At 38.7% G+C, this 26,954-nt stretch overlaps 1 protein-coding gene across 1 annotated transcript in view; it reads left to right on the top strand.

The window, feature by feature from the left end:
- LOC130101462 (aarF domain-containing protein kinase 1-like) overlaps positions 1 to 26,954 on the top strand; it is a 99,521-nt gene that overhangs the window by 27,025 nt on the left and 45,542 nt on the right. The window contains exons 2-4 of the mRNA XM_056267215.1: positions 14,206 to 14,364; positions 14,858 to 15,016; positions 17,587 to 17,703. Of these exons, the coding sequence (XP_056123190.1) occupies positions 14,206 to 14,364; positions 14,858 to 15,016; positions 17,587 to 17,703 (435 nt within the window). The remainder of the gene's footprint in view (positions 1 to 14,205; positions 14,365 to 14,857; positions 15,017 to 17,586; positions 17,704 to 26,954) is intronic.

Raw genomic sequence — 26,954 nt, 5'->3', positions numbered from 1 at the left:
TCAAATATTTAAGGATTTTGGTAAATAATAACATACATTTTATTCTGTTTCACACTAAAATCTGTCAGACCGCTTGAAATAGTTGTAATGTATAAGTTCTATAGACTATGATACTTTATGGTATTTTGATACTTTTATAGTGCTTCTATTGTTTCCTTTTGAAGCCGGAAATCTCCACGTATTGAAAATGTCTTCCTTTGTGTGCCACTGAAAAAAGTCATGCAGATTGGAATGACATAAGGGTGATTTAAGGGTAAACTGTTCCTTTTTAACACGTATGGTCAGTATTTTCAGTGATTTACCCGATCCATCAACCCACAGTTACAGTACAGCAACAGAATGGTGAGATAGATGATTAGGCCTATGCGTCTGAGATTGTCAGTGCTTGAAGTGGGACGGTTAGCAAAAGCGTACCCTCACTTTTTCTATTACTTTATTGCAGTTATGTTATCAACCAACTTTGCATGCGTGCAAAGTTTGCTTCAAATCAACACACTGAAACATGCCAAATGGAAGGCAGGTGACATGGAAGAAAGTCAACTATGTGAGACACTCATCAGTGTGAGTGAATGAAGCTGCAAGAGAAGTTGATTTATTTAGTGCTGTGAAAAGATAATATTTAATCTCCAAAGCACTGATCTCTTCTTCTTCTTTTTTTTTTGTACTCTGCCTCTGATTATAAGCATCCCAGCTGTGCCTACTTCCCTATTCATTGAGCAGAGTCTTGTGGCTTGTTTTACAGCTTATTTCGGTGTAATTAACATCCTAAACAATCACAACATTCTACGGCTTGGCTGTCATTTCCATGCTTTCTGTGTTTAGGTCAAAGGCATCTTCTCATTTCCCCTGCAAAAGGGCTCTGCCTCCTCAAATACTCTGAATTTTTGCTCTAGGCTTGTTACTCTGATCCGTTTCTACGGGAAGGCTGAAATTTCTGGCACAATGTTCAGATCTGAAGTAGACTGAAAAGAGGTTGTGCACTTAACTGCACAAGTAATGACTAATTACGGCACTTTTCATGCGTTCTTGTATGGTACCGTTCAATAGCTGCATGCTGACATGAAATTTCTTGATTTTTCACATTTTAAACCTGAAATATCGTACTCTCTGAGACATCCAAAGTTTCAATGTATCCATGAAATAGTTTAGCACTCCCCAGGTGATATGTGAAAAGCACTTTAAGATGTTAACAACCCTTTGTCATAATCGCAGGTGGTCATAATCTTACTGGTTCTATAATGCAGTGAGCTTAAAATAACAGTTTATATATGTGAATTCAGGTTGATTCGGGACACTTTTTCCAAGTCATCTCAATGGTGTACAGTCATGTGAAAAAGAAAGGACACCTTTTAAGAAAAGAATCCACTGGCCCGAATGAAATGTTGTGGCAGGACCTTAAGAGAGCTGTGCATAAGCACGTCCACAAACCTTGATGAACTGAAGCAACTTTGTAAAGAAGAGTGGGACAAAATTCCTTCACAACGATGTGAGAGACTGATACTGTCCTACAGAAAATTATTCCTTTTTGGAAGTTATTGCTGCCAGAAGTGGCTCTACAAGCATACGAATCATAAGCTGTACTTAGCTTGTCACCCATGGCTTTTCCATTTTGGCTTAATTGTTGATAAATAAATAATGACACTGTGTAATATGTCATTTGTGGTTGTTCATCTGAGGCTGTATTTACCTAGTTTTAAAACCTGCTAAGGACAAGTTGATTTTTTATTATGTCCTCCTGTTACATATATCCATAGAATTCAATAGGGTGTCCTTTCTTTTTCACATGACTATACAGTATTTACTAACGAGCCTAAGAGTTTTGCACAGTACTGTATATGTGTACTATTTTACTATATAAAGGAACAGTTCACCCATAAAAGGTAATCTTCTCTGTCACTTTCATGTTTTTTTTAAACCTGACTTTATTCCATAGAACGCAAAAGGTGACTTTTTGCAGAATGGTGTGAAAAGACGCATCGATACTGTTAGTGATTTTATAATGACTTGCCGGTAAATTTAGCTCTGTTACTCCCCCAGTGCGATCTTATAGCTTTAAAAGAAATGGAATATTCTGGAATATTTGTATTATGTATTGCTTTTATGTCATTTTGGAGCCTGACCACCCCTGAAAAGAGCAGTTTGTGGCTAGTTTCTATGGCGTGTCAGTGTTTGTAAAAAAAATATTACAACATGTTTTAATTATACCTCAGAGACGCAGGAGAAATTTGAGCTCACCACAGCCATTATAGTGTCAGCAGAGGCAGCAGTGTAGTGCTCATCATCACAAAGAGTATGTTGCTCGTGATTATACATATGCAGTTGTGTAAGAAACCTTCTTATTATTCCTGCCAAACATCTTTAAAATTACTGCATACAACTTGAAAGCAGGCAGATGAGAAACATCCTCCAGAACACACAGCTGAACACAAAGCTCTTTGAATTGTAAATGAGTTCGCTGTACCATGTGGCTCCATACTGTTCTATACAATGTTTATTGATGGTGGCCGTCTTTGCTGATGTCGATTGGGGTGAACACTGATGTGGTAATTAGAATTTCATGTCTGGAATAGAATTTGAATTTGAATTTAAAGCAGCAGTGGTTACTTTCATGGAAATATAAGGTGTCAGAGCTAATAATGCTGTCTGTCTTGCCTGAATTGAATCTTTAAATGTTTCGGTTTTATTTATGCTCAATTCAATAAATTAGAACAAGTGTTTCATGGCGTCCATAGCTACACACACACTGCCTTTCAAAAGTTTTTGATCGGTATGATTTTTTATGTTTTTAAAATAAGTCTCTTCTGCTCACCAAGGCTGCATTTATTTGATTAAAAATACAAAATAAACAGTAATATTGTGTGAAATTATGAAAATTTAAAATAACTGTTTTCTATTTTAATATATTTTCAAATGTAATTTATTCCTGTGATCAAAGCTGAATTTTCAGCATCATTACTTCAGTCTTCAGTGTCACATGATCCTTCAGAAATCATTCTAATATGTGGATTTGGTGCTCCAGTTGAAAACAGTTGCGTGCAAAAAAATGTCAGGATTCTTTGATGTTATAAAAAGAACAAAGATGTTATAAGAAGAAAGATGAAAGTTATAAAGAACAACATTGATTTGAAATAGAATATTTTGCTACATTATAAATGTCTTTACTGTAACTTTTGATCCACTTATTTTCATCCTTGATGAATAAAAGTATTGATTTATTTTATTTATTTCCCCCAAAAAATACAATAAAAAATCTTACTGACCCCAAACTTTTCAACGGTAGTGTTTAATGTTACAAAAGTTTTCTATTTCAGATAAATGTTGTTCTTTTGAACTTTCTATTCATCAAAGATTCCTGAAATAAAAATGTAAATAACTGTTTTCAACACTGATAATAATGAGAAATGTTTCTTGAGCATGAAATCATCATATTAGAATGATTTCTGAAGAATCATGTGACACTGAAGACCAGAGTATTCACAATATTACAGTTTTTTTTGTTGTTGTTGTTGTATTTTTAATCAAATAAATTTCAGCCTTGGTGAGCAGAAGAGACTTCTTTTAAAAACATTAAAAATCTTACTTAAATTGGGTCCTAGTACTGTTCCTACTCAGTAGCAAAAAAAATTAACCCACCTCCACACCAAATCAAATTAGCCAGTTGCCCCAGGGCTAGAGATCTGAGTTAATTTGCTTTTTAAACCTCCCAGATGAAACATTTGCCTCTTAAACGCTCCTTGTAAAAACGTCAGCGTTCATCACAGCGTCCCCTCAGGCTGCAGAAGCGCACAGCCCTCACGATTGTTTTCTTTGAAACCGAGACCTGACTCTATAGCTGCCCATACAGGCCTTACGAAATGTTTGCAGATGTCCTCGTTCTTCGGGACATGCTTGAGTGTTATAATTGATTGCGTCATGCAATTACCCCCGCCTGCAACCTTTCCAAGTCATGATGCTTTTACTCCCAAGTTCTTTGCAGGAAGCTAGTGATGTAATGGCCGCAAGGAGTCTGGACTGTCATCGCTGCACCAATAGGGTAATGTATGTCATGGCATATGCGGTTGGTGATTGGAAGCCTTTGGGAGCCTCACTTTTCCCAGTGTGGGTATGTGAGTGAGCTCCCCGAGGGCTTGCGGTGTCGTTTCCGAGCCGGCGTGTGAATGAGAGGCCTGTCAGACGTTACGAGCCGAGTTTCAGCCCTCAGCCGAGAGATTCACAAGCTTGCAGACTGCCAGGAAAATGAGTAACACCTTCCTTGGGGAGTTTCCGCAGTCTATAGAGAGTTTGGCAAATTAGCTGTTGCGATCACCGACAATATGTTATGTTTTATTCGCAGCGTCTCACATAGATATTGAAGCGGGTACCTCAGTGAAAAGTCTTAAGAAGTGTGTAAAAAGAAAAAGAAGTCTTTTGTGGAGTCACTCTGGCGAGAGTTTGATTTCAAGATGGCCTTTTATCGTGAGCAATTGTTGCACAATTAGGTGAATTGGATTTGTGAGAGTTGGACACAGTGGCGGTTAATGCCAGACCAGGCGTAATCAATTCTCTCCCGTGTCTCTGCCTTTCTCTTTTTACTCTTTGCTAGGGGTTTCAACCGCTGTGGCCCCTCTTATGAAAGCTCTTAGAGGAAGCACTTGAAGATGCTCTTCACCTGTCCCTGAGACCTCAGAGAAAGAGAGAGGGAGAGAGAGATAAAGGTAAAGGAAGTAAGGGAATGCGACTGTGATGGTGACAAGGCAAACAAGACCCCTGTGACACGTTTCCCCGGAGATTCTGTGTTTTAGGCTTGGAATCTCATCAAAGCAGGGGATCGTGATTTCATTCAGTACTTGATGGTCTGAAATAGTGATCAACATGGACATGATCTCATTAGTAGTTGTAGTTAATAGTAGGTATTCATATATTAGGTATTCACATAGCATTGTGTGGTGCTTAAACCCGTTGCCTTAAAATGAATTAAACTTCATGTGTAATGGAAAAAATGAAGGTATGTGGACTTGTCAAGTTCACATAACTTAATTCTTTTCAATTAATCATGGTGACTTTTTAATAAATGCAACTGGAAATGTTACAAAATATATTCAAATATAATAATCATATAATTAATATTGATCTAGATTACCACGTTCTGTATAAGTAATGTTAATTGTTAATTCTTTATACCTAAAGCTTTAGTTTATTTGATCAATTTGAAACTTGTTACTAAGACAAGTGCTTAAGGCATTTGACCAGTTAGCTTCACATTTATATGCGACCATTTCCCATGTGTCCACGGCTTCTGGGCTCTCACTCTTTGTGAAATCTGGTGTTTTATCAGGACACAAGCAGCTACAGAAATCTGAGCCAATGGAAGTGAGTGATAAAGCTTTGGAGGTGGACCGCTGAGAGAAGTTCTGTCTGACACTGAGTGTGTGTGCTGGTGGTTTGGGGCACACTGTGAGGTGTCACTCGTGTAAAATGCTAGGGGATTGTCCTTGCCCCCCACGTTTTCTCTGGCTTGAAGAGTTGGGATGCTGACCCTGAAGATCTCAAGAAAAGGGCTGCATCTGCAGGTCTGCCTGTGATTTTAGGACAGAAAATGACACGCACATTTCAGCTGCCCTGTCTCCAACGGAGCTCAGTATGGGAGAGAGCTCCTCTTCCTTTGTTGCTTCCCCTATAATTTCACAAAAGAACAGGCGATGGCAAGGGACGGACTTAAGTGGTTTGTCACTCTTTATTTGTGGATTGTGGCGGAGGGGAGGGGGGGAAAGAGAAGGTGACAAACGTGAGAGCACAAATTCAGTCCTGAGTTCAGTTGACTTTCGTCTTGAGTGCATCTTGATCACCTCTTAAAGATAAAGTCACAGAGTTAATAGGTTAATTCCTTCCTGGACAGGTTAACACTAAAGTGTCATTCAAATGAGTCTGAAATCCAGTACGATTGAAGGAAGAGGAATGAATCTCTGGAACTAGGCGCTATAAGTTATTGGGGTCTTTGTATTGTGGTGATATAAATTGTATTTGGGAGATAATATTTATAAAAATTAAGATACCAGTTTACAAACAAATTTGACTCTTTATTTAAAACAAAAGACCCCATTTCCAAAAGACTTATCAGAATCTGTGGATCAGGATACATTTTTTATTTTTTATGATGGATCATTTGATGTAGATTACTGTTCAAAAGTTTGGAGTCAGAAAGATAAAAAAAAATAAAAAAAAATAAGTCTCATGTGTTCACCAAGGGTGCATTTATTTGATCAAAAATACAGTAAAATCACAAATATTGTGAAATATTATTGCCGTTTAAAATAACATTTTTCTGTTTGAATATATTATAAAATATAATTTATGTAATGGCAAAGCTGATTTTTCAGCATCATTACTCCAGTCTTCAGTGTCACATGATCCTTCAGAAATCATTCGAATATGCTGCCCGAGAAATATTTCTTATTATCAATGTTGAAAACTGGTGCTTACATTTTTACAATGTCTTTACTGTCACTTGATCAGTTTAATGTATCCTTGATGAAAAAAAAACCCTCAAACTTTTGAACTATAGTGTATGTCTTGTTGATTATTTGCAGCTATGCACTTTTTCTTAAAATGTAATGCATTGTATCGCAACATAAAAAAAAACTTACCCTCGTGATGACAACGGAAATGTTCAGGTGGCTTCAGTCATAACTGTTTTTGTTTGTGTGTGAACATATTTATTTTTGATTGATTGATTGATTTGATTGATTGATCAAATCCACTCCTACATCAATAATGTGTTTGATGCCATCCTTTTCATTTCAAAGTAATTTAAAAGTTTTTGGAAAACAAATTTAGTTTGTATTAAAACAGGAAGGCAGAATTGTTGCCATGTTATGTTGGTAAACAAGTTTTTGTATTTGTGTAATTAAGATAAGACCGCCAATTTCAGGAGGATGAATAATGACGGTCCGCAAAGAAAGAATTTCTCTGAAAGAATAATGGAAGACTCAGTTTACTATAAAAATGTTAATGGGCTTTGCTGTAAAAGAAAACTATTGTATTTACTGTATCTGTAAATTCTGTGAGATGCACAGTTATGTATTTTAGTGCAGTAAGCCCAGGCTTCTCTTCTTTTGATTCAGTGCATGTGTCTGACCACTATATAGTGAGTTATCTTTGAGCCATCTGAGATATCTGAGGTGTTTATATTATTGACACACACACACACACACACACACACTTACAAACCCCTTATATTTATTATTAAGATTTAGACGGCAATCAACTTATACTTTAGGAAGCATTCATGCATAACTTAATTCTGAATGTTTCACACATTTATAGTTGATTGATCACTTTGGTTATGCTATTAGTTTCAGTGGGGTCGGTGAGTAGTTTATCAAAAGCTAAAACCAAAATTTAAAGCTAATGCAAACAGCCTATTTTGTTGCTTAGGTTGAGGAGAGTGTACTACTTTTCTAAGCGATTGGATTGAGTTTTCACCTATTGGACTATAAAATGAGTACAAAATTCCACAGAGTAACATTGAAGAAGGGATCTGAGCCATATTTAGGGAGTTAAGTACCTAGCAACCACCTAGTAACGATCTAGAGCATCCTAGAAACTACAAACCCCCCACTCAGATTTTCTTAAAAAAAATGTACACTGAAAAAACCCCCCCAAAAAACGTGTTGTTTCTTTCAACTTAAAAAAGAAAGTGTTCGTGCTGCCTTGATTTTAAGTTTATTCAACTTGAAATTTGAAGTTGTTCTGAGTGATAACTTGGATATTTGAGTTGACTAAACTTAATTTTAATTTTAAATTAAAATTAATCTTAATCTTAAACACATTGTTTTACAGTGTATTTCTACTTGTTGTTATATAGTATTATATAATTCTATATAATTTCTATATAATTTATTATGTATAAAATTATTAAAATAATATATTGTATGATATTATATAATATTATTGTAGTTAATGTTGTCATTGAGTTGCCATTTGATCAGTTCTATATATATATATTTCTACAAAATATATTTTTATTTATATCGAATTTTTATTTTACTTTTTGTTTTATTTATTCAGTTCTGCACATCTTAATGTGTTAACAGTTAAATAAATGTCACAGCTTCATTGGGCAGTCAGTGGGCAGGCTTTAGTTGTTTTGAGGGCCGCTCACACCGGCATCGGCTCTGTTTGTGTATCTCCTCTGCGGCAGTCTCAGCTGACTGTGATTACAGTGATGCACAATAATGGCTCCGGCTGCTCAGCGGGAGGTCAGAGGTCACACTGTGCTATCAGGCCATCACAGGCACTGGCTGATATGTGCTCCCAGTCATCTGTGGCTTTAGATAAGCTCGCACGAAAAAAGAGACAAAACTCTGATTATCTGATCATTTCAGAAAGGACAAACTGGGTCAACTGTGTGAACGCTCCAGCAGAAACAAAATGACAAAAATGAGAAAGGACAGTGAGGCGAAATGGTACGAAAGTACAAATGTCAGACCTGTGCTTCGCACGCTATGCTGGACGTATTGAAACGCAACTCCAGAGGGAATTAGCACACAATTGAGGTTTGATATGGCAGCTTCTGTAGCGAAGGCTGTTGTAGTACTGTGGGGTAAGCATATTGAAAATGACAAGAGACAGGCTAGTCTAATGACTACAGCTCTCTGGGGATTCCTTCTTGACCTCTTCTATAGCTAATTGCTTCCATTATTCTTGCCCCACAGTGAGAAGAATGAAGCTGGGGTGGGAGGGGCCTATCATAGCCCTGCCCCCCCCCTCATGCTTTGAATGACAGATGAGAAAGATGTGACTCAGCATGGGCCCAAAGTGTGATGCAAAATCTTGCTGGGCTCTTACATCGTAGAGTGATGATCAAACTTGTCATTTTATAAAGCAAAACATAAGGTGTATAATCTCGATATAGACACTAAGATTTAATGTATACTGGAGGTAAAAATGTGCTTTTTTGTCAAATGTTCTATATGTCATATTATACACAGAAAAAATCATCTGCATGGTTACAGTGTAATGAGAGCTTTTCCAGAGATATTGTTGCGTAACGGATGCAGTGGCAAATGCTAGTCATGTGTGGGAGAGACGCCTCAGGAGAGCCGGAAGGTTCCTCTGAGCAACTAGCCATGGACAGGTTCACATTAGCCTAATCGGACAGGTTGTCTATGTACGTCAGAGAGTGAGTCCATCTCTGACGGAAAACACTGAGTTTGGACTTGTGACACCAACCATGTCCAGCATCTGCTGAGTCTGTTGGTGTTGCTGCAAAACTGTTGTGAAGGGGTTGATTTGTTTTGCTGTACACGTAAAGGCCAAATATCTTGCAAGAGCTAATAATTAATTATTTCAATAATGTGTGCCTCTTACAGAGTTTATAACGTGTATACACTCAAAAGTGGCAAGTGCTTGTTAAAATAGCAAGCTCCAATCAGATTTACTATCTGATTCGCAACTTTTGGGAGGCACTGGTTTTTATCAATCTCCAAGCAAACAAAGTCCATTACATTGGTCTGGTCTGCTGCTGTGAGCATTTTTGAAGAAGGACAGTCAAGGACAGGTTTAGTCCATAAAGTCAAAGGTCAAAGTTAGGTTAGTGACTTTAAATGTTTTGAGGCACTAATAGCCAACATAAACATGAGCAGATCTGTTTATTTTGCTTTGTTTACGGAGTTATGTCTGTGAAATAATTGGTGCGTATTACTGTTGGCCGGACAGGATGTTTTGATCACAAAATCTCCACACATTTCATCTTGTCTGTACAATTATGGACCGACCTGCTGTGCAGTTATTTGAATGAACCAAACTGTTATTGTGGTAGCATCTATTTCAGATAAATCGGACTACTGACAGTGTGGCTAGTCAAAACCTGCAACACTCTTATAAAGGTTCTGTATTGGCATCTATGGTTTTATGAAGGACCTTTAACATACTGTACATGGATCCTTTCCATTGGATAAAAGGTTAATTATACTGGAAAAGGGTTCTTTGGATTATTAAAATGTTTGTCAAACCTAGAAAAAGGCTGCTTCTGAAAGGTTATTTGGGGGACCCAAAAATGGTTCTTCTACCTTTTTCACCTTTTTGGAAGTGTTTTTTTTTTTTTTTAAGAGTGCATGTGAAGTGTATAGAAATGCTAACTAGAAAGATAGATAGTTTGATGACAAAGTTGTTAGTTTGAGAAAACCTTGAAGTTTGAAGGTGTCACTCAGTCAGCCAAAATCAGAAAATGTAGACATAGACTACCTCTTAGCATGTTTTTGTATGCTCCTTGCATGTTTTACCATGTTGACAGGCATTGCTAGAATATTTGATCATGCTGCTAGCATGTTTTAGCAGCTTGCTACGTGTTGCCAGTCTGTTCCTAACATGTTTTGGCATTGTAGCTTGATAAGTCAGAACAGGGTGAATATCTGATGTTGCTTAAGGAGTTATTCAATGAAAAGGTTTTCACCCATGAATGGAAGTCTATGGGAGTTTGGGCCTGTTTACAGTAAGTACACTGTAAGTACATGTAAGTGCATGTACTGTAAAATAAAGTGCAACTGAAATACTATATAGGTCTAGGGGCTCAGAAAAAAAAACAGAAGAGTAATGATACTCTTAATAATTAGATCACTATTTTGCCTTTGTCAAGCAAACATTATGATTAATTTACAATTTACGGTCAGAATTGGTCAGTAGGAGGTCCTCACAAGTAAAAGTATACTAATTTCTGCTCAGGATATGGGGAGTTTCTGTATATCATTAATTTATAGTGTTGTAAACTCTGGCAGGAACTGGCGAATCAGAATCATGACGCAAAGAAGCTCTATTTTTAACTGGTTGTGTCACTAAATCTGTTTCACATTCAGAGAAGCAGAACTTGGTATGTGCTATTCACAGCTCCGTTATGCTTTGTTCTTTTGCATGTTACTCATACTTATTCTGGGTGCAATCCAGACTTCAACAGGCTGGATCAGAGCCATTTGCAGGGGAAATTTCAGGGTGAATGCATAAGGTGAGAAACGTTTGTTTCTCAATGGTCCTTCACCTGAGACTGCAGACCCTGGCATCACGCCTCTCTCTCTCTCTCTCTCTCTCTCTCTGGAGAGAAAGTCCGTCCCATGCCGCTTAGCTGACACAGATGGCAGAAATCCAACCTAGACAATGATAAAATCCACTAACTTAGTCATCAGACATTTCAGAGCTTTTCACTCCATTTTCTTAATTCCATTTTTTGCAATTTGGCTGCTGCCAAAATTGGAGCTGCCAGTTTTGGACACATTATGAACAAACAAAATCTTTAATCTAATCTTTTCATTTATACAGATCAAATAGTTTCCGATTTTACAGTAGATGGGCTTCATAAGCTGTTACTTTAGTTGACGACACAAGACTAGACGAGTGGTCGTAGTTGGTTGTGTTAGTATATCGCTGAGCAGCAAAAAAAAGAGGCACACACAAAACTGGGAAAAATCATACATAGAGATATATGCATAATTTAATAGCAGTATACTTTACATATTTATTATTGATTTGGCTCTCCCCTCTTTCTGGATGGAAAAAAGTTGCCAAGCTCATCTTATAAGACTATGGGTTTGCCCTGTACATTGAGGATTCATGCAAATGACAAAATGATGCATTTCAGTAGTATAATTTCACCTCCCACAGTTTGAGCACCAGGAGCCTACTATTCCCAAGATGCACTCTTTATGCAGACACGAAATGTGTACACACCACTAGGATTAAGAGATTGTTTTCAGTATTTGACTCTATACTTAGGAGCTTTGAAAAGAACAACCGAATTTTAGTTGACCTTCATCTGCTACACTCTCATTCGTTTGTGTAGAGGTTGCCTGGTGACGTTAATTGAATGAAAAGCTAGGATATCTCGGCACTCAATGTTGAAAGGTTCACCATCCCTTGTTTTTTAACCACACATTCATCCTTTTTGTCTATCCAGTAGCAGTGAGATGCATTTGGAAAAATATTTTTTCGTTTTGGAGCAGAACAGCTTGATAATGCTTTTGGAGTATTTATTTATGGTTAACTCCTCTTGTGCACACACCAATGAGAAATTTGTCACTTCCTCTTGGCATTCCCTTCCACTGCCCCTGTTGTGTCTGTGTTGAATATTCATTGCAGTTGGCATCGTAGGAAAAAAGTGGCATACTGATCAGTCATGCTATTTTTCACCAACCACATTTACAAGATGCCCTGCTTACACCCTGCTCAACATAATTTCCCCCGCTGTTATAACTGAACTGACAATTAAATGATTTGTTCCTTGTTGAATATCATATTTCTTTGTAGACAGTATTTACATTTTGCGACAAATGTTGCAAAGAGAACTAATACAATTGATTTGTTCAAGTGTAGAGGCTGAGCATGTTATTAAAATCTTCTCTCTTTTTTTTAAGTAAAGTAAATCAGCTTGGTTTTATTGATTTGGGTGGTGAAGGATTTTGACTGGTAACCAAAAAGTTGTTCTGGATACAGGCTTCCCTTGGTTACTATTATATTATATTAAATATTACATAAGATTCTGCATTCAATTATCTTATATAATTTTATATATATATATATACACTCACCGGCCACTTTATTAGGTACACCTGTCCAACTGCTCGTTAACACTTAATTTCTAAGCAGCCAATCACATGGCGGCAACTACGTGCATTTAGGCATGTAGACATGGTCAAGACAATCTCCTGCAGTTCAAACCGAGCATCAGTATGGGGAAGAAAGGTGATTTGAGTGACTTTGAACGTGGCATGATTGTTGGTGCCAGAAGGGCTGGTCTGAGTATTTCAGAAACTGCTAATCTACTGGGATTTTCACGCACAACCATCTCTAGGGTTTACAGAGAATGGTCCGAAAAAGAAAAAACATCCAGTGAGCGGCAGTTCTGTGGGCGGAAATGCCTTGTTGATGCCAGAGGTCAGAGGAGAATGGCCAGACTGGTTCGAGCTGATAGAAGGGCAACAGTGACTGAAATAACCACTCGTTACAACCGAGGTATGCAGCAAAGCATTTGTGAAGCCACAACACGCACAACCTTGAGGCGGATGGGCTACAACAGCAGAAGACTCCACCGGGTACCACTCATCTCCACTACAAATAGGAAAAAGAGGCTACAATTTGCAAGAGCTCACCAAAATTGAACAGTTGAAGACTGGAAAAATGTTGCCCGGTCTGATGAGTCTTGATTTCTGTTGAGACATTCAGATGTTAGAGTCAGAATTTGGCGTAAACAGAATGAGAACATGGAACCATCATGCCTTGTTACCACTGTGCAGGCTGGTGGTGGTGGTGTAATGGTGTGGGGGATGTTTTCCTGGCACACTTTAGGCCCCTTAGTGCCAATTGGGCATCGTTTAAATGCCACGGCCTACCTGAGCATTGTTTCTGACCATGTCCATCCCTTTATGGCCACCATGTACCCATCCTCTGATGGCTACTTCCACCATGTCACAAAGCTCTAATCATTTCAAATTGGTTTCTTGAACATGACAATGAGTTCACTGTACTAAAATGGCCTCCACAGTCACCAGATCTCAACCCAATAGAGCATCTTTGGGATGTGGTGGAACGGGAGATTCGCATCATGGATGTGCAGCCGACAAATCTGCGGCAACTGTGTGATGCCATCATGTCAATATGGACCAAACTCCCTGAGGAATGCTTCCAGCACCTTGTTGAATCTATGCCACGAAGAATTGAGGCAGTTCTGAAGGCAAAAGGGGGTCCAACCCGTTACTAGCATGGGGTACCTAATAAAGTGGCCGGTGAGTATATATATATATATATATATATATCTTATATATTATATAAATATTATATATAATATATCTTATATATATATATATATATATATATATATATATATAGTGCTATATATTATTTATAAGAATAGGATATTTTTGTTTTAATACAAATAATTTATAGTTTATTATGTATTTATATATATATATATATATATATATATATATATATATATGTATGTTTATTTTATGTATACTGTAGTTTTTATTTTATTTTTTATATTCTAAAATAAAAATGCTAAACGTACAGTACATAGTGAAATTTAAGTTCACCCCCGAGTTTACTTTAAGTTTGGATTAAAGTACCATTTAAATGACTAGCTGCTTGATTTTCAGTGTCACAACACCTGCAGCATTCCGGTATGATACTCTTCCTGCCTCTTTCTAGTTTTCTAATCTTTAAACAAAATCTCCTCCTCAGCTCAGCGATCTTTTCATCCAGTTTGACGAGAAACCTCACGGGGCCGCCTCCCTCGCTCAGGTCCACAAAGCAGTACTTCCAGATGGGAGGACGGTGGCAGTGAAAGTACAGCATCCCAAGGTCCAGCAGCAAAGCTCCAAGGACATTGTTGTGATGGAGGTAATTACAGAGGGAGCACGGCTACCGATGCCTGGCTTCTGATGCCTAATTCACACGCTCTGTCATTGTCACACACCCATGTATAGCTCGATTCTTCTAGGGGCCTATTCACCTCCCATTAGTGCTTAAAAAATAGATTCCATCATTCAACCTACAGTTTTATTCATTTATTGTATTGCAAATAGCCATTTGTCCATGCACCTACAATTTCATTTGTATCACATATAATTACTCTATTATGGCCAATTCTTACTCAGAGTCTTGGTTTGGAGCTCTGAGCTTTCATTAGTGATGAGTTTTCATATCCCTTCTTGAGATGTTTAGCACTTTTTTTTTTTGCTTAACATGATGCTTCTTGTCAGGGCCTATAAAACTATACACTTAATATATATATATATATATATATATATATATATATATATATATATATCAATCATCTTGATCAGACAATGTAACTTTGTGTAACTATATGTTTCCCTGTGTCTTTCTTCAGTTTCTCCTTCAGGTTGTCCACTGGTTGTTTCCGGACTTTGCTTTTATGTGGCTGGTGGAAGAGGCCAAGAAGAACCTGCCTCTGGAGCTGGACTTTCTCAATGAGGGCCGAAACGCTGAGAAAATAGCAGACATGCTCAGGAAGTTCAACTTTTTGAAGGTTTGTGAAACTGTCTCTTTATGTGGCATTGGGGAAAAACTGTTGATAGTCTTTGGGTGTACGGCAGCGTACTTAAATGTCCTAATTGAACTAAGGTCTAATCCTGGCTTAATTGAAGCCATGTTTATGAAACCCGGGCCTTAATGTCTTATATGACCTCAAGTTTTAAAAGAAATCACGATGACTCTGCAGTCAGGTTCACTTGTTCATAAATAGTAAGGTTACTTCCTTGAAATGATCAATGATATTTTTTTAAAATTATACATTGCCAATGGCCTTCATGAAAGAATTAATTTGCTCACTTTCGTTTGGAACGACTCTTAAAGGGAGCAAGTGTCGAAGTGCTCCCAAGCACTTGCTGTGGTATTCCGCCATACATTATAGTTATCCACTTTACACCCTTAAAAAAGCGCAACGTTTTATTTTGTGTCACCATTCTTGGTCGAGTTACACTACTCGTGTAACTGTATTTAAATAGGGACAACGTGGAGGTGTTTACTCGCTTCTCTGCTTGGCCCGTATTGAATGAACTGTGCTATCAAAGTGTCACCGCGCGTCAGAGCGATTGAGTGCACGCACTGAGACGAGAGAGGTATGTATCAACTCGTCTTAGTTAAGGGAATAACATAGTTTAATATGAAAAAACGGTGGAGTATCCCTTTAAGAGTAGTGTGCCCTTCGAGGCTGCACGAATGCCATGAAAAATCGCTTTTCAACAGACTTCAGCACTACAAAACAAAAAGCTCAGACTTATTCTGAGAATTTTGTCAACTTTCAAGTGAAGCAAGTCACATTACAAGTCCTACTTAAACACCTTACTAGCTGTAACTTGCACTTTTTTAACACTGTCTCGGCTAGATGCTACATATCAGAGTGCCCTCATATTTCTCCCCTGCAAAAAAAAAAACTTTGCAAGGTAAATAATCTGTCATAACAACTGCCAAATGCTTCCAGGCAAGTCCCCTTTTCATTTTTAATGAATAACAAAGAGACCTGGCTGGCCCTGCAGGGTAATAAGAATTGCCTGGGTTTACACCCGCAGATTTGTGCCTCTAATGCACACTATTAGCTCTGTCAAAACGTTTGACAGCGGAGCACAAGCCGCCATGTCAGGAATAAATCCCCAGCTCTCCGCATCAGCCTCTCGCCCTGTAAAACAAGCATGATTATACAGCAGCGGCGGTGTGGCAGAGTCGCAGGCAGTTCAGAGCGTGTGGCTGTTCCACAAGGCAGACACTGAGCTGAAAAATGGCTCTGTTTATATGGTGGTAACGGAGGGATTTTTTATCGTTGACGTTTGTTTGATAAAGAGAGCGTAGAGGAACTAGGCTGAAAGAGTGTCGCCGGAGGTGGTGGCAAAAGCCAGGCCTTGGTATCAGGTGCAGGGAAATTATCAAAGAAAAAAAGTCTGTAAATCTTCCTCATTATAAGCAGAAAGTTTTTTAATTAGTGAGACAAGTTGTTAGAGCGATAGAGCACCAGATAAGCAGCGATGTTCAGGAACAGGAAGCTGTCGTATGGAAGAGGAAGGTCATCTGAAGCATCGAGAAAGCCTGCTGCTTTGAGCTTTATGTGCAGATTATAGCTAATTTTGAGCATCTGGTATTATCCGTCACAAAGAATCTTATTGCCGGAACCCATTTTCTCTATGTCACTGTCAGGAAGTACAGATAGCGACTCTCAGCAGTGTGCAAATTGGCGATTTCGGTGTGGCTAGTTATGCTACATGCTCATAGTGCACAGCCTATAACTGTTTTCCACGGTTTAGTTCTTTACTGGTGCTTGTTAAGTATCACTACTACTCTCGCTCGTCGACCAACGCCAACAGACGCCCACAGAGGTAACGCACTGATCCAACAGAACCCAATGAAGTGTCTGCACCGACAGACGCCGGCAACAGTGTGAATTGGCCTTAATACCAATCAAAACACCCTTGTAAAAATGTTCCATATAGTATGAATATGGGTAGTATGAATGTAATCCGGACATACTACATCCATCATGTTGTTACTGTCACGTGACCTAACAGCGTCAGTTGCGTCGCTTCACTGCCATTCATAAATCCCCTCCTGTGGCCTAAATGGATTGTAAAGTGTCCATCGAATGCGCACTTCAGAATCTTGCTGGAAGTAGTTGTTTGTTTATCCGGGGACTTTTTTCAAATACTATGTATTCGGACATACTACTCTTTTGGCATACTGTTTTTCGCATACTATATAGTAGGGAAGTATTCGATTTTGGATACAGCGTTAGAACACCTCAGGAACCACATAGCAAAGCTTAAAAAAAGCACTAAAAATTTTTTTGCTACTTTGAATATTCAACTTTATCCCAGCTAGTTCAAGGAATTTCCCCCAAAAAGTTTTCCAAGTTCCAAAATAAGACTTGTTGAATAGGATGTTTTTCATTATTTATTCAAAATGCAAATAATAATAAACGGAGGAAATCCAATAGGGTCCTTGCACCGATGGTGCTCGGGCCCTAAATAGAACAAATTAAGTAAAACATGGCACAGCTTCCTGCAAAAAAAAAACTGCTGAGAATCTGTTTCTTGTTTTGTTTTCTTCCAGATCCCAAAGATTCACTGGGATCTTTCTACCAAGCGCATTCTAACCATGGACTTTGCAGAGGGTGGTCAGGTCAATGACCGGGAGTACATGAGGAAACACGGCATCAATGTCAATGAGGTAAGAGAGATGCCCTTATCTCTGCGTTACTCTAAAACAGAACATCGGTTCTTCAGAAACACTCAGAACTGCAGCCCAACAAACGGCACTTGTCACAACTCAAGATCGCTTAATCAGTAATTTCACTCTGCTGATGTTAATTTGAGCATGGAAAAGTGCTCTGGCATGTTAATGAAGCAGTCACGTTTCCTGCTGTGGGTTCTGGAAGCTTTGAAGACGTTTCTCTTTGCCCTGTTCCGAGAGGCTCTGACAACGCTGAAATGGAGGCTGCTTGGTTTGATGAATTATGCCTCTCACATTTCATTTCATTTTTCTAGCCCTTAGCAGATGAGCACTAAATTAAATCAGGCTCTTTTTCATATTTATATCACAGACTGTTTTTCCGTTGCGGCTGCAATTTATTCTACTCCGCCGCTTTTGTCAGCACAAGGACTCGCCACGAGATCGAGCACCTTTTTAATTTTGCTCTTTCGTTAAGGTGACTCGTATCTCAGGGTGAATGCGGTTACACACAATGGCTTTGGTTAGAATGGAGGCCCTACAGAGTGAGCTAATCTGTAGTTATGCGGGGCCAGGGGATGACAGAGAGACGAATAAACTTAGGGGGCGACTCTTGTGAGGCCCCGAGGATAACGGATGCTAATGGACTATTGATCGATGGACCAGCGCCTGTTCACACAGAGATGTTTTACGTCACCATTGCCACTGCATTATCATTGTCTTGTTATTTGATGATGGTTATCACTTTGTCCGCTTGCTGTAGTAAAAAAAAAGATGGTAAGACAAAAAAACTTGTAAGTTTATGTTACAATATCTCTACAAATCACAAATTAGTGCTGAAAATTCACCCGGAAAAATGTTTATATATATTAAATTACGTGTGATAATGCCTGTTTTTTGGATCATCTAGAGCATATTAACTATACTTCATCTCATTTCATTGTCTTTTTTTATTAGGGCTGTAAAAAGTATTAAATAGCATAGAAAAAAACATTGTGGTATTTGCATTTGGTCTTTGTTGATGTTTGTTTATAGAAAGATGAGAGACTCTTCTATTTAGGCGTTGTCACACTGAAGAATCATTGTCAGAGTCCTCTTAAACTTTGTCTTCACTCATTATCACTCATGTAAATGTTTTTTTATTGACTTGCATTTCAACAGCTTGCAATTCAGCCTTTTTTGCCGATATGATGAAAGTCAGAAAATATTCAATATTCTTCAAAACATCTTAGAAGAAAGAGAGTAATACAGGTTTGGAACGATGTTAGTGAATGATGACAATTAACTAACTAAACTCCCTTTAATAACCATTCTTGACTTGTTTGGGACACGTCTTCTTCACTGTCATGTACGAATAACATAAGCAGTCCTAGTAGTAGTCGCACTTACACTACAGTATACCATCTCGCCACCCAACTCCAGTCGTCTCAAAACGTTTTCTATAAACATTGATTCTCCCTCCTGTTCACCCAAATATTACATCTTGTTCTGTTCAATATTTTAGTTATTTCACAAGCAGCTTCAGTCATCATATTACCAGATTTCATGTGTCGCTCTTCCATGGAAGAGAGGGAAATATGGAATGCCCCAGTGAGATAGATGAAGAGATTTTTAGAAACGCAGAGTGAGGAAAAAGACTGCAGCCGCTGAGAGCCGTGCGAACGCGCCGGCTTTTGTTAAAAGACTAAATGGGATCATTTTAGCACCTGCTTTGTTTGTGTCACTCTGTCATTATATTTCCTCCGACCTGTTTTGTCTGTCTGAATTAATATGCACATTTGCTGCCAGTTTGTTTTGCAAAGCTCGCTGAGGCTTTAAACGGCAACCTTTCCTTATCGTTGTACACCCAGGCGTCAGTGAGCCTGACAGACGGGTAAACACAGCCTGAAACCGGTCTCATAAGCCACCGAGCCATGCTTAAAGGGCACCGCACACCTTTGAAAGACGGAGGACGGAACGGTCGGCGGGTGGATGGCACATCAAGCATTTATCACACCCCCCTCTCACTCGCACGTACACACACGAGTGCACATAACATTTATTTTCCTTTACGCGGTGTCACACACAACCACTGCTTGGATTTCTTCTGCCGAGCCATTTTTCTTTTTCTTTTTCTTTGCAGATAGAGGACTGGGTTATGGGCGGCACTGATTAACTGATGCTCCCTGGTACAGTGTGGGAAATGAGGACGCATTTTAAAAGAAAACGGTGTACAAATTTTATGCAGAGCTTGAAAATGCAATCAAAGGGCTCGGTTCATCAGACTCATTTGGAGTGGTGCAATTTAGCGAACGCTTCCGCTTATATTTTCCCTCTCTCGTTCTAATGTGTCGCCGTGCGTGCGTGTGCGCGTCTGCTTTGCGAGTGCGTCTGAACGCTTTTAAGAGGGTTTTAGAGGTTCGGGGGAATGAAAGCGATCGTGGTATTAGCAAGTGTGCCACGTGGCCGCTCAATGGGGCTTTGCTAAAGAGACGCTCTCCATTGGAACAGGTTGAAAAGGCAGTACAGCCTGCTTGCTTAAAAAGACACTTTATTTTGAAATTGCAGAGCTGTGGGGGGTTAGCAGAGCCGGTGGGAAACAGAGCTGGAGGCTGCGAGAGGAAATGAGTCTGCTCTCTGGAAGGGCATCTGAGCAGCGGGACCTGAAGACTATGGAGAGCATATTTTTGGTGCCTTAAACTGCACCCACAGTCACGGTTTTGCATGAAAAGCAAACCGAGTGCTTTAAATTCAAGGAAACAGAGCAGAAATGAATTTGAAATTGAAAATATCTGTGTATATAGAGTAGACCCCAAAAAGACACTTAAGCCACTCAAATATACGAATGTCTTCATTGTACAACAAAAAATTGAACCAAGTGTTATTTATTTTAGTGGGAGAAAAATAGATACAGCGTAATTTTGTGGGGAAAACGTGGAAATAGTGTTTCATTTTTATCATTTTGTTTGTTTATATTTATTTGCTTGCTTTGTGCCTTTATGGATTTCAGTTCTTGTGGTTTTATTGGCGTTAAGGACCTTTAAAATGAATGAAATAATTTGGCGAAGTGTAATGCGGTCAAGACCTGCCTGGAAATACTTTAGCTGTGTGCTTATCTTAGAATGTTTGTCAACCAATCAGAATTGAGCATTCAACTGCCCTGTATGGTATTCTTATTTTATATGGATGCTATACTTTCATTATTCTGTCAGTTTGCACTTGTTTAGCATTAAATCCATTCGAATAATAAACTGGACACATGCTAATTTTATAAGCACTATTAAATTTCAGGTTTTTTTTTCGTTGGAAATCCTGGCAAATAGGGGAAGAACCTTTGGGAAATTAGCTGTGTGAAATTCCAATCACTGTTAGATTTCATGCTGTCATTGGATTTTGTGGCTCCCAAAGCATATGCTGACAAATGTTAGAATGAAAAATTGAGGTGCTGTGCATATAGAGGACAACAAATGTACGTTTTGTGTTGGTGGTAAACTGAATGTAAATGGCTGATTGGAGGGGTTGGAAAGAGGGAAAAATCAGTATTAGTTTTTTGTCTAGTAAAGATTTACCAGTTATATTTGAAATATAATAACATCATAGTGTGGTGGTCATTTATTTAAAGCCATCATGAAATCAAAATTGACAATTATGATTTTTTTTATGGAATATTGCAGTATTTATTATAAATGATTTATCTTACCATTCTTGTCCCCAGAGTGTGTATGTGAAGTTTTAGTTCAAAATACCCCGCAGATATCTTTATATAGCATGTTAAAATTTTCACTTTTTGGGGGTGAGCAAAAACGCACCGTTTTTGTGTCTGTCCCTTTAAATGCAAATGAGCTGCTATGAGTGGTGATGTCACTAACCCGGGAGGAATGCCGTGTAGTCCCTACCAGCCGTTTGTTGTAGTCCTTAAAAAACTATTTCTTTAAAAGCAAATATCTTCCTTTGCTTTGAACTTTAAGCATTGTAACTTTGCAGATGTTGTTGATGCTCAAACAGCAACATTACACACTAACTAAAGTTAGAAAAGTGAAATAATAATCAACCACCACTTTAAAATTCAGGTATTTTAATCTCTTCTCTGCTCTGATGGCGTGTTCACTGGCGTGAGGGTGGGAAAACCTGTCACTCACATGAGATAAACAGCAATAGCAAACCACAAGGATCCAACAATCCAATTAATACCCAATGGATCAAAATCTTTTCGTGTCTAAACGGTTTCAATTGGATATATGTCACTATAGGGAAGAAAAGACTATCGATACTTCCGTTTCATGCTGACTTTAATGTAAAGATATCAGTGTGTAGTGGTGTGTTTTTTTCTTCCTATGATGTAATTCCCACACTTAAAAAAACACTCTTAAGCCAACCTAGTTTTGCTGGCTTCCCAATCTGGCCACGCTTTTCTGGTTTAGCTGGCTGGTCTCCAAGGCTTATTGTTATGTCAATATGGAACACTGTCTGAAATTGATAGAAAATGGCTTCAAGTAATTGCGTCCACCATGGAAACTTAGTGCTGTAGCCTCTTTAACTTAGCGTAAAGAGGTCAAGATCAGTCATCTCTTCTCCCTGGATACCCTCACTTCCCCTCAATCTTTCAGTCATGCCCTATTGCCCTGTGCCTTCCTCTTTCGCTCTTTTTCTCTTTCGCATATAGAGGTCAGAGTTTCATAATATCGGACTGAGGCTACAGTTTTACACTTTTTTATTTGACAGACTTTGAGTACCTGACAGTTGAGACACATAATATACAATACACTGAGACTAATCTGTGAATGTGTACATTCTGTTTTTTCTTAATCTTTTTTTTGAGAGTACTTTTAATCAACCGCATCCAAAATGTTCCTCCCAGATGCGACCAGAATAAGCGGTAATGGTTAAAGTCAATGCTATATTAGCCAGCATCATGGATGATCCTGCCCTCCGTAACCTCGACCGTTTCCCCTTGCAATACTCATTAGCTGCCGGACAGCCTTTACAATGCTCACAAAAGTAAATAAAACAAACAGTGTAGCCAAGCGCTTTATCAGGGCCGAATACTGGCTCCGGCATTAGCCAATGATGATGAGAATTATTAGACAGCTGATGGGATAGATACAGAACATAATAAATGATGGAGTCTACCTCTGAAAATGGATAGAATTATTAACTGGCTCTGGCATCCGCGAGCTTCTGTGTGGGAGCTGGCGTGCAAGTAATCAAAAGATTGATGATGGCTGGAATGGACTTTTCTCTATGTGTTCTGCCAACGTGCACGGAATGTCGGAACATTTTATTATTTTCTTTACTATCCAGATCTAGCAAACTGTACAGACATTGTAAATTAGCTTGAGCTAAGGAAATCCCAAAATGCATTGCAACAAGCTCAGCGCAAAAGATTATATCCAAGAAAGTCGAGAAATGCAAGTTATAGATATCTTTATTAAATAATAGAAATTGCTACTAATAAATAAGTAAGGTTGCACTGTTTTGCCTAATATTTGTGCTTGCTATTGTTTTATTGGAGTATTACGAGGCATATCGTTAGCCTAAGTCAGTTGTGAGTCTAGTTTCTGATTATTTATTCCTGTTAATATTTATTATTAAATACATTTCAATAAACTTTTGTTTAAATAAAAAATGTATGTATGTATTGATTACGTTATTTTATTTATTAGCTATTTGACCAAAACATAAAATTCTGTCATCATTTACTAACGCATGTCTGTTAAAAACCCATTAGCAGGTAGCTAAGGCCTTGTGTCCACCAAAGCATTTTTTCCCCCCGATATTTATCCAATTTTTTAAAACGCAACAGCGTGACGGGACACTGAACGTCTGTTTCATGCTGAGCGCTCTGGGTTTTTTTACCGGCGGTTACTGAGAGTTGAAGAATGTTCAACTTGAAATAGCAGGTAAATAGAAGCACTCATAACTGTCACTTTTTACCCAGCTGTCCAATCACAGTGGAGGAGGGGCGGTACAAATACCACACGACCAACCGTCATATTCTGCTTGTACAATGATAAGAAGCGACAACAAGCTCATCTCTTCATCCAAAACTAGTGCTAGAGCAAGTACATTACATTGTGTCGACATTTTTATATTCAGAAACATAATATTTGCAGAAATTAGATGCTAATAACAGTACCGCAGATATTCCATATCATAGCACATATAGCGTCTTAACTAAAAAAAAAAGCGTGCTGCCGAAGCGCTCTCAAACGCCCTCAGCAAACGCTCAGGCGTTTTCAGAAGAACTCTGGCATTTTCAGCGGGCTTAAACGCATTGGTGGTCGCGGGACCTAAGAGAGTGTAAACTATAGTATCCGGTGTGTCTATTGGGGGTGCTTCTCAATCGGAAGGCTGTGTCTTAGTAAGATTGCATATCTCGGCTGCTACTTCATCAAGCTCGGTGAAAGGCCGTCTCAATTTGAAGGATCCTTGGAAGGCAGCCTTCGTTTTGCGTCCCTCATTCAGCTCATTTTGAAGGATGCATCAAGTGTATCCTTCACGTTCTTCAATCACCCACCATCCTTTGCACACATTCCAATTGACGAAAAAGAACTGACTTTGGGCTTGAGTCGGCATTGAGCTTGTCTGAGTTCATTATCAAATGTTAGAAAAAAATAATGTTTTTGGAAATGAAGGCACTAGAGGCCTGCATTTCAGCCCGAGCCCGACGGGCCCCGACTTATTTATGCTCCTAGGGCCGGGCTTCGGGCCAATTTTCACGTCATAGTTCACACGCGGGCCGGGCCTCGGGCCTGTTTTAGGCTTATCTTTTTTATAGCCTATTTTAGACATTAATTAAAATAAAACATGAGAAGATGACGATTGAAAAGCAAACATAGAAAGACGTTTTATAACCTATCACACTGACATAAGACTGACACATGACAGTCTGCTCATGCTCACGCTCACGCACACACACACACACACACACACACAGGTTTCCCGGCGGCGATCTGAGATTCGCGCGACCGGCTCGTTCTAGTGTCCCGCTATGGTAGCGAGCGTGACTTCAGCGCAGCTGGAAAAAGTACGACTGGATTAAAACCTTCCACTGTGGATGCTGTGCTTTTTCTTCACGATGCTCTGAGACTGTTCTAAGCCATGTTAGGAGGAGGTTGTTTTTTGTTTGATTGGACTTTATTTTCATGAGTCTGTTGGAAACTATTGGAAATGGCCATGTTCTGTAGTGAAGACTTGATTTTTGAGGTAAGATAACCTGCATGTTTGTTTTTAATGTAATTTATTTGATTTGTTTAGATTGCATTCTCTGTATTGTAGCCTATATTATAAATTCATTTAGTTTGCGAGCGCTGTTGCGACTGAGCAGCAGAGCAGTTTGCCTCAGCTTTTCAAAAATGACAATAAACGTTTAAACTAACGTTAACTGTCTGTGTGATATGCTTAAGTTGTTTTATATCTATGGATTTTATTGTAGCCAAGTAAAGTGTTGATTTGAGAGGCTATAAATCAATCAATGGATCAAACATGTTTAACTCGCTGTCGGCTGCTTGGTCGTCATAAATTTTGTTTTTTGTTTTTTCTTAATTAACGTTATAAAGAAATGAAAATAAACCTACCGGTAAATACTTTGCCATTGAAAACAAAATATATCTGGTTGGTTTACTGACTGCAACATAGGTCAGGCTGTTTATCTTTTTTTTTTTCTTTTTTTTTTTTACGGGCTCGGGTCGGACTCGGGCTGATCATTCTGATGAGCTGTCGGACACGGGCCGGGCTAGGGCCTGAGCGTCTCGGGGCAGGGCCGGGCTAGGGCCTAGATTTGAGGCCCGTGCAGGGCTCTAGAAGGCACACGTGTGCAAATGAATCACTTAACGCTAAACTGCCAATAATGTAAGCCACTGAGTAACCACAGACGGGTTTCAGTCACTGTATTGCATTAATAAAAAGCCAGTTAATATAAAGACTTTAATTTTTCCAAAATTACGTTTTCATAGTATTTTCGTGTGCCGTGACCGTGGGGGCGGGACCACGTGTGATGTAGCTATGCTTACTGTACTAGTTCGCTGAGGAGGACTCTAGCCTAAAAAAGCCTCTGAAGGACTGGACTAGGAAGGACACAGCCTCACTAGGATGCAGCCATCCTTTTGAGAAGCACCCAGTGTGTCTGTGTGTGGTGTAAGTCAAATCCCATCTGGCCAATCCTTGTGGGTCAGGCAATGCGAGGATTTATCTCTATTAGCAGCGATTCTTACATCACAGTGAATTGAGCGCTCTTTAAATAGCCACATGAGCCTTTGGGCTGCTTTTGAGAGTCCTCCTCTACTCCACGAGGTCTCTGGAGGGCCCTGGATCTGTTACAGCATCCATGCTGCTCTGAGAGAGACTGGATATGTGGAGGGGGAATCAACCCTGATGCTATTTTAGCCTATACTTTCGTAGTGTTTTTTCATCTCTCTGGCTCTCTTCCTCCTCTTAGAATAAAATCAGATGAAATTGGAAAATAATTATAATATTTATAATGTTTTCTATTTTTATTTCAAATTTGGCCTTGTTTTTTAAAAGGGATTAATGGAAGATGACAGGAAATGATGAGAAGAGGAGGGAACGGAATGGGCTAATCATATGAGATTGACTTAAACTTGTGTTTGACTTCATTAGCCCCACAGCTAACTGTGTCAGAGCAAGTTTTCGAACTGGCCATTGCTCTGAACTGTTTTCTGTTGTTTTTTAGTGAATTATGAGTAAATAATGTGTACAATAAATGTATATGCTATCCATTGACACGACACAACACATACATGTTTCAAAAGTTTGGGAACTATGATTTTTTAAAGTCACTAATGCTCACCTTTCGATCAAAAATACAGTAAATCAGTAACATTGTGGAATATTACTATTCAAAATAAATGTTTTCCATTTGAATGTTTTAAAATGTTATTTATTCCTTTGATCAAAGCTGAATTTTCAGCATCATTCAGTGTCACATGATCCGTCAGAAATCATTCTAATATGCTGATTTGCTGCTCAAGAGACATTTATTATTTTTATCAATGTTGAACACAGTTGTGCTGCTTAATGTTGTTGTGTGAACTGATACATATTTTTTTCAAGATTCTTGAAGATTGATGAATAGAAAGTTCAAAAGAACAGCATTTATTTGAAATAGAAATGGTTTGTAACATTGTCTTTACTGTCTGTACTGTAATATAATGTTGACATTATACTGATCACTGCCCACCCTGTTTTCCAGATAGTGGCCGCATCCATTAAAAAAACAAAACAAAAATCATCAGCTTTTGGTGGCGCAACTT

The sequence above is a fragment of the Rhinichthys klamathensis genome, unplaced genomic scaffold (assembly GCF_029890125.1).
Source record: "Rhinichthys klamathensis goyatoka isolate OS25496 unplaced genomic scaffold, OSU_Roscu_1.1 h1tg000256l_1, whole genome shotgun sequence".
In the NCBI taxonomy this organism is placed as follows: Eukaryota; Metazoa; Chordata; class Actinopteri; order Cypriniformes; family Leuciscidae; genus Rhinichthys; species Rhinichthys klamathensis.
Note: the sequence above shows the minus strand (reverse complement) of the source record. Positions and strands in the feature narration are given on the sequence as shown.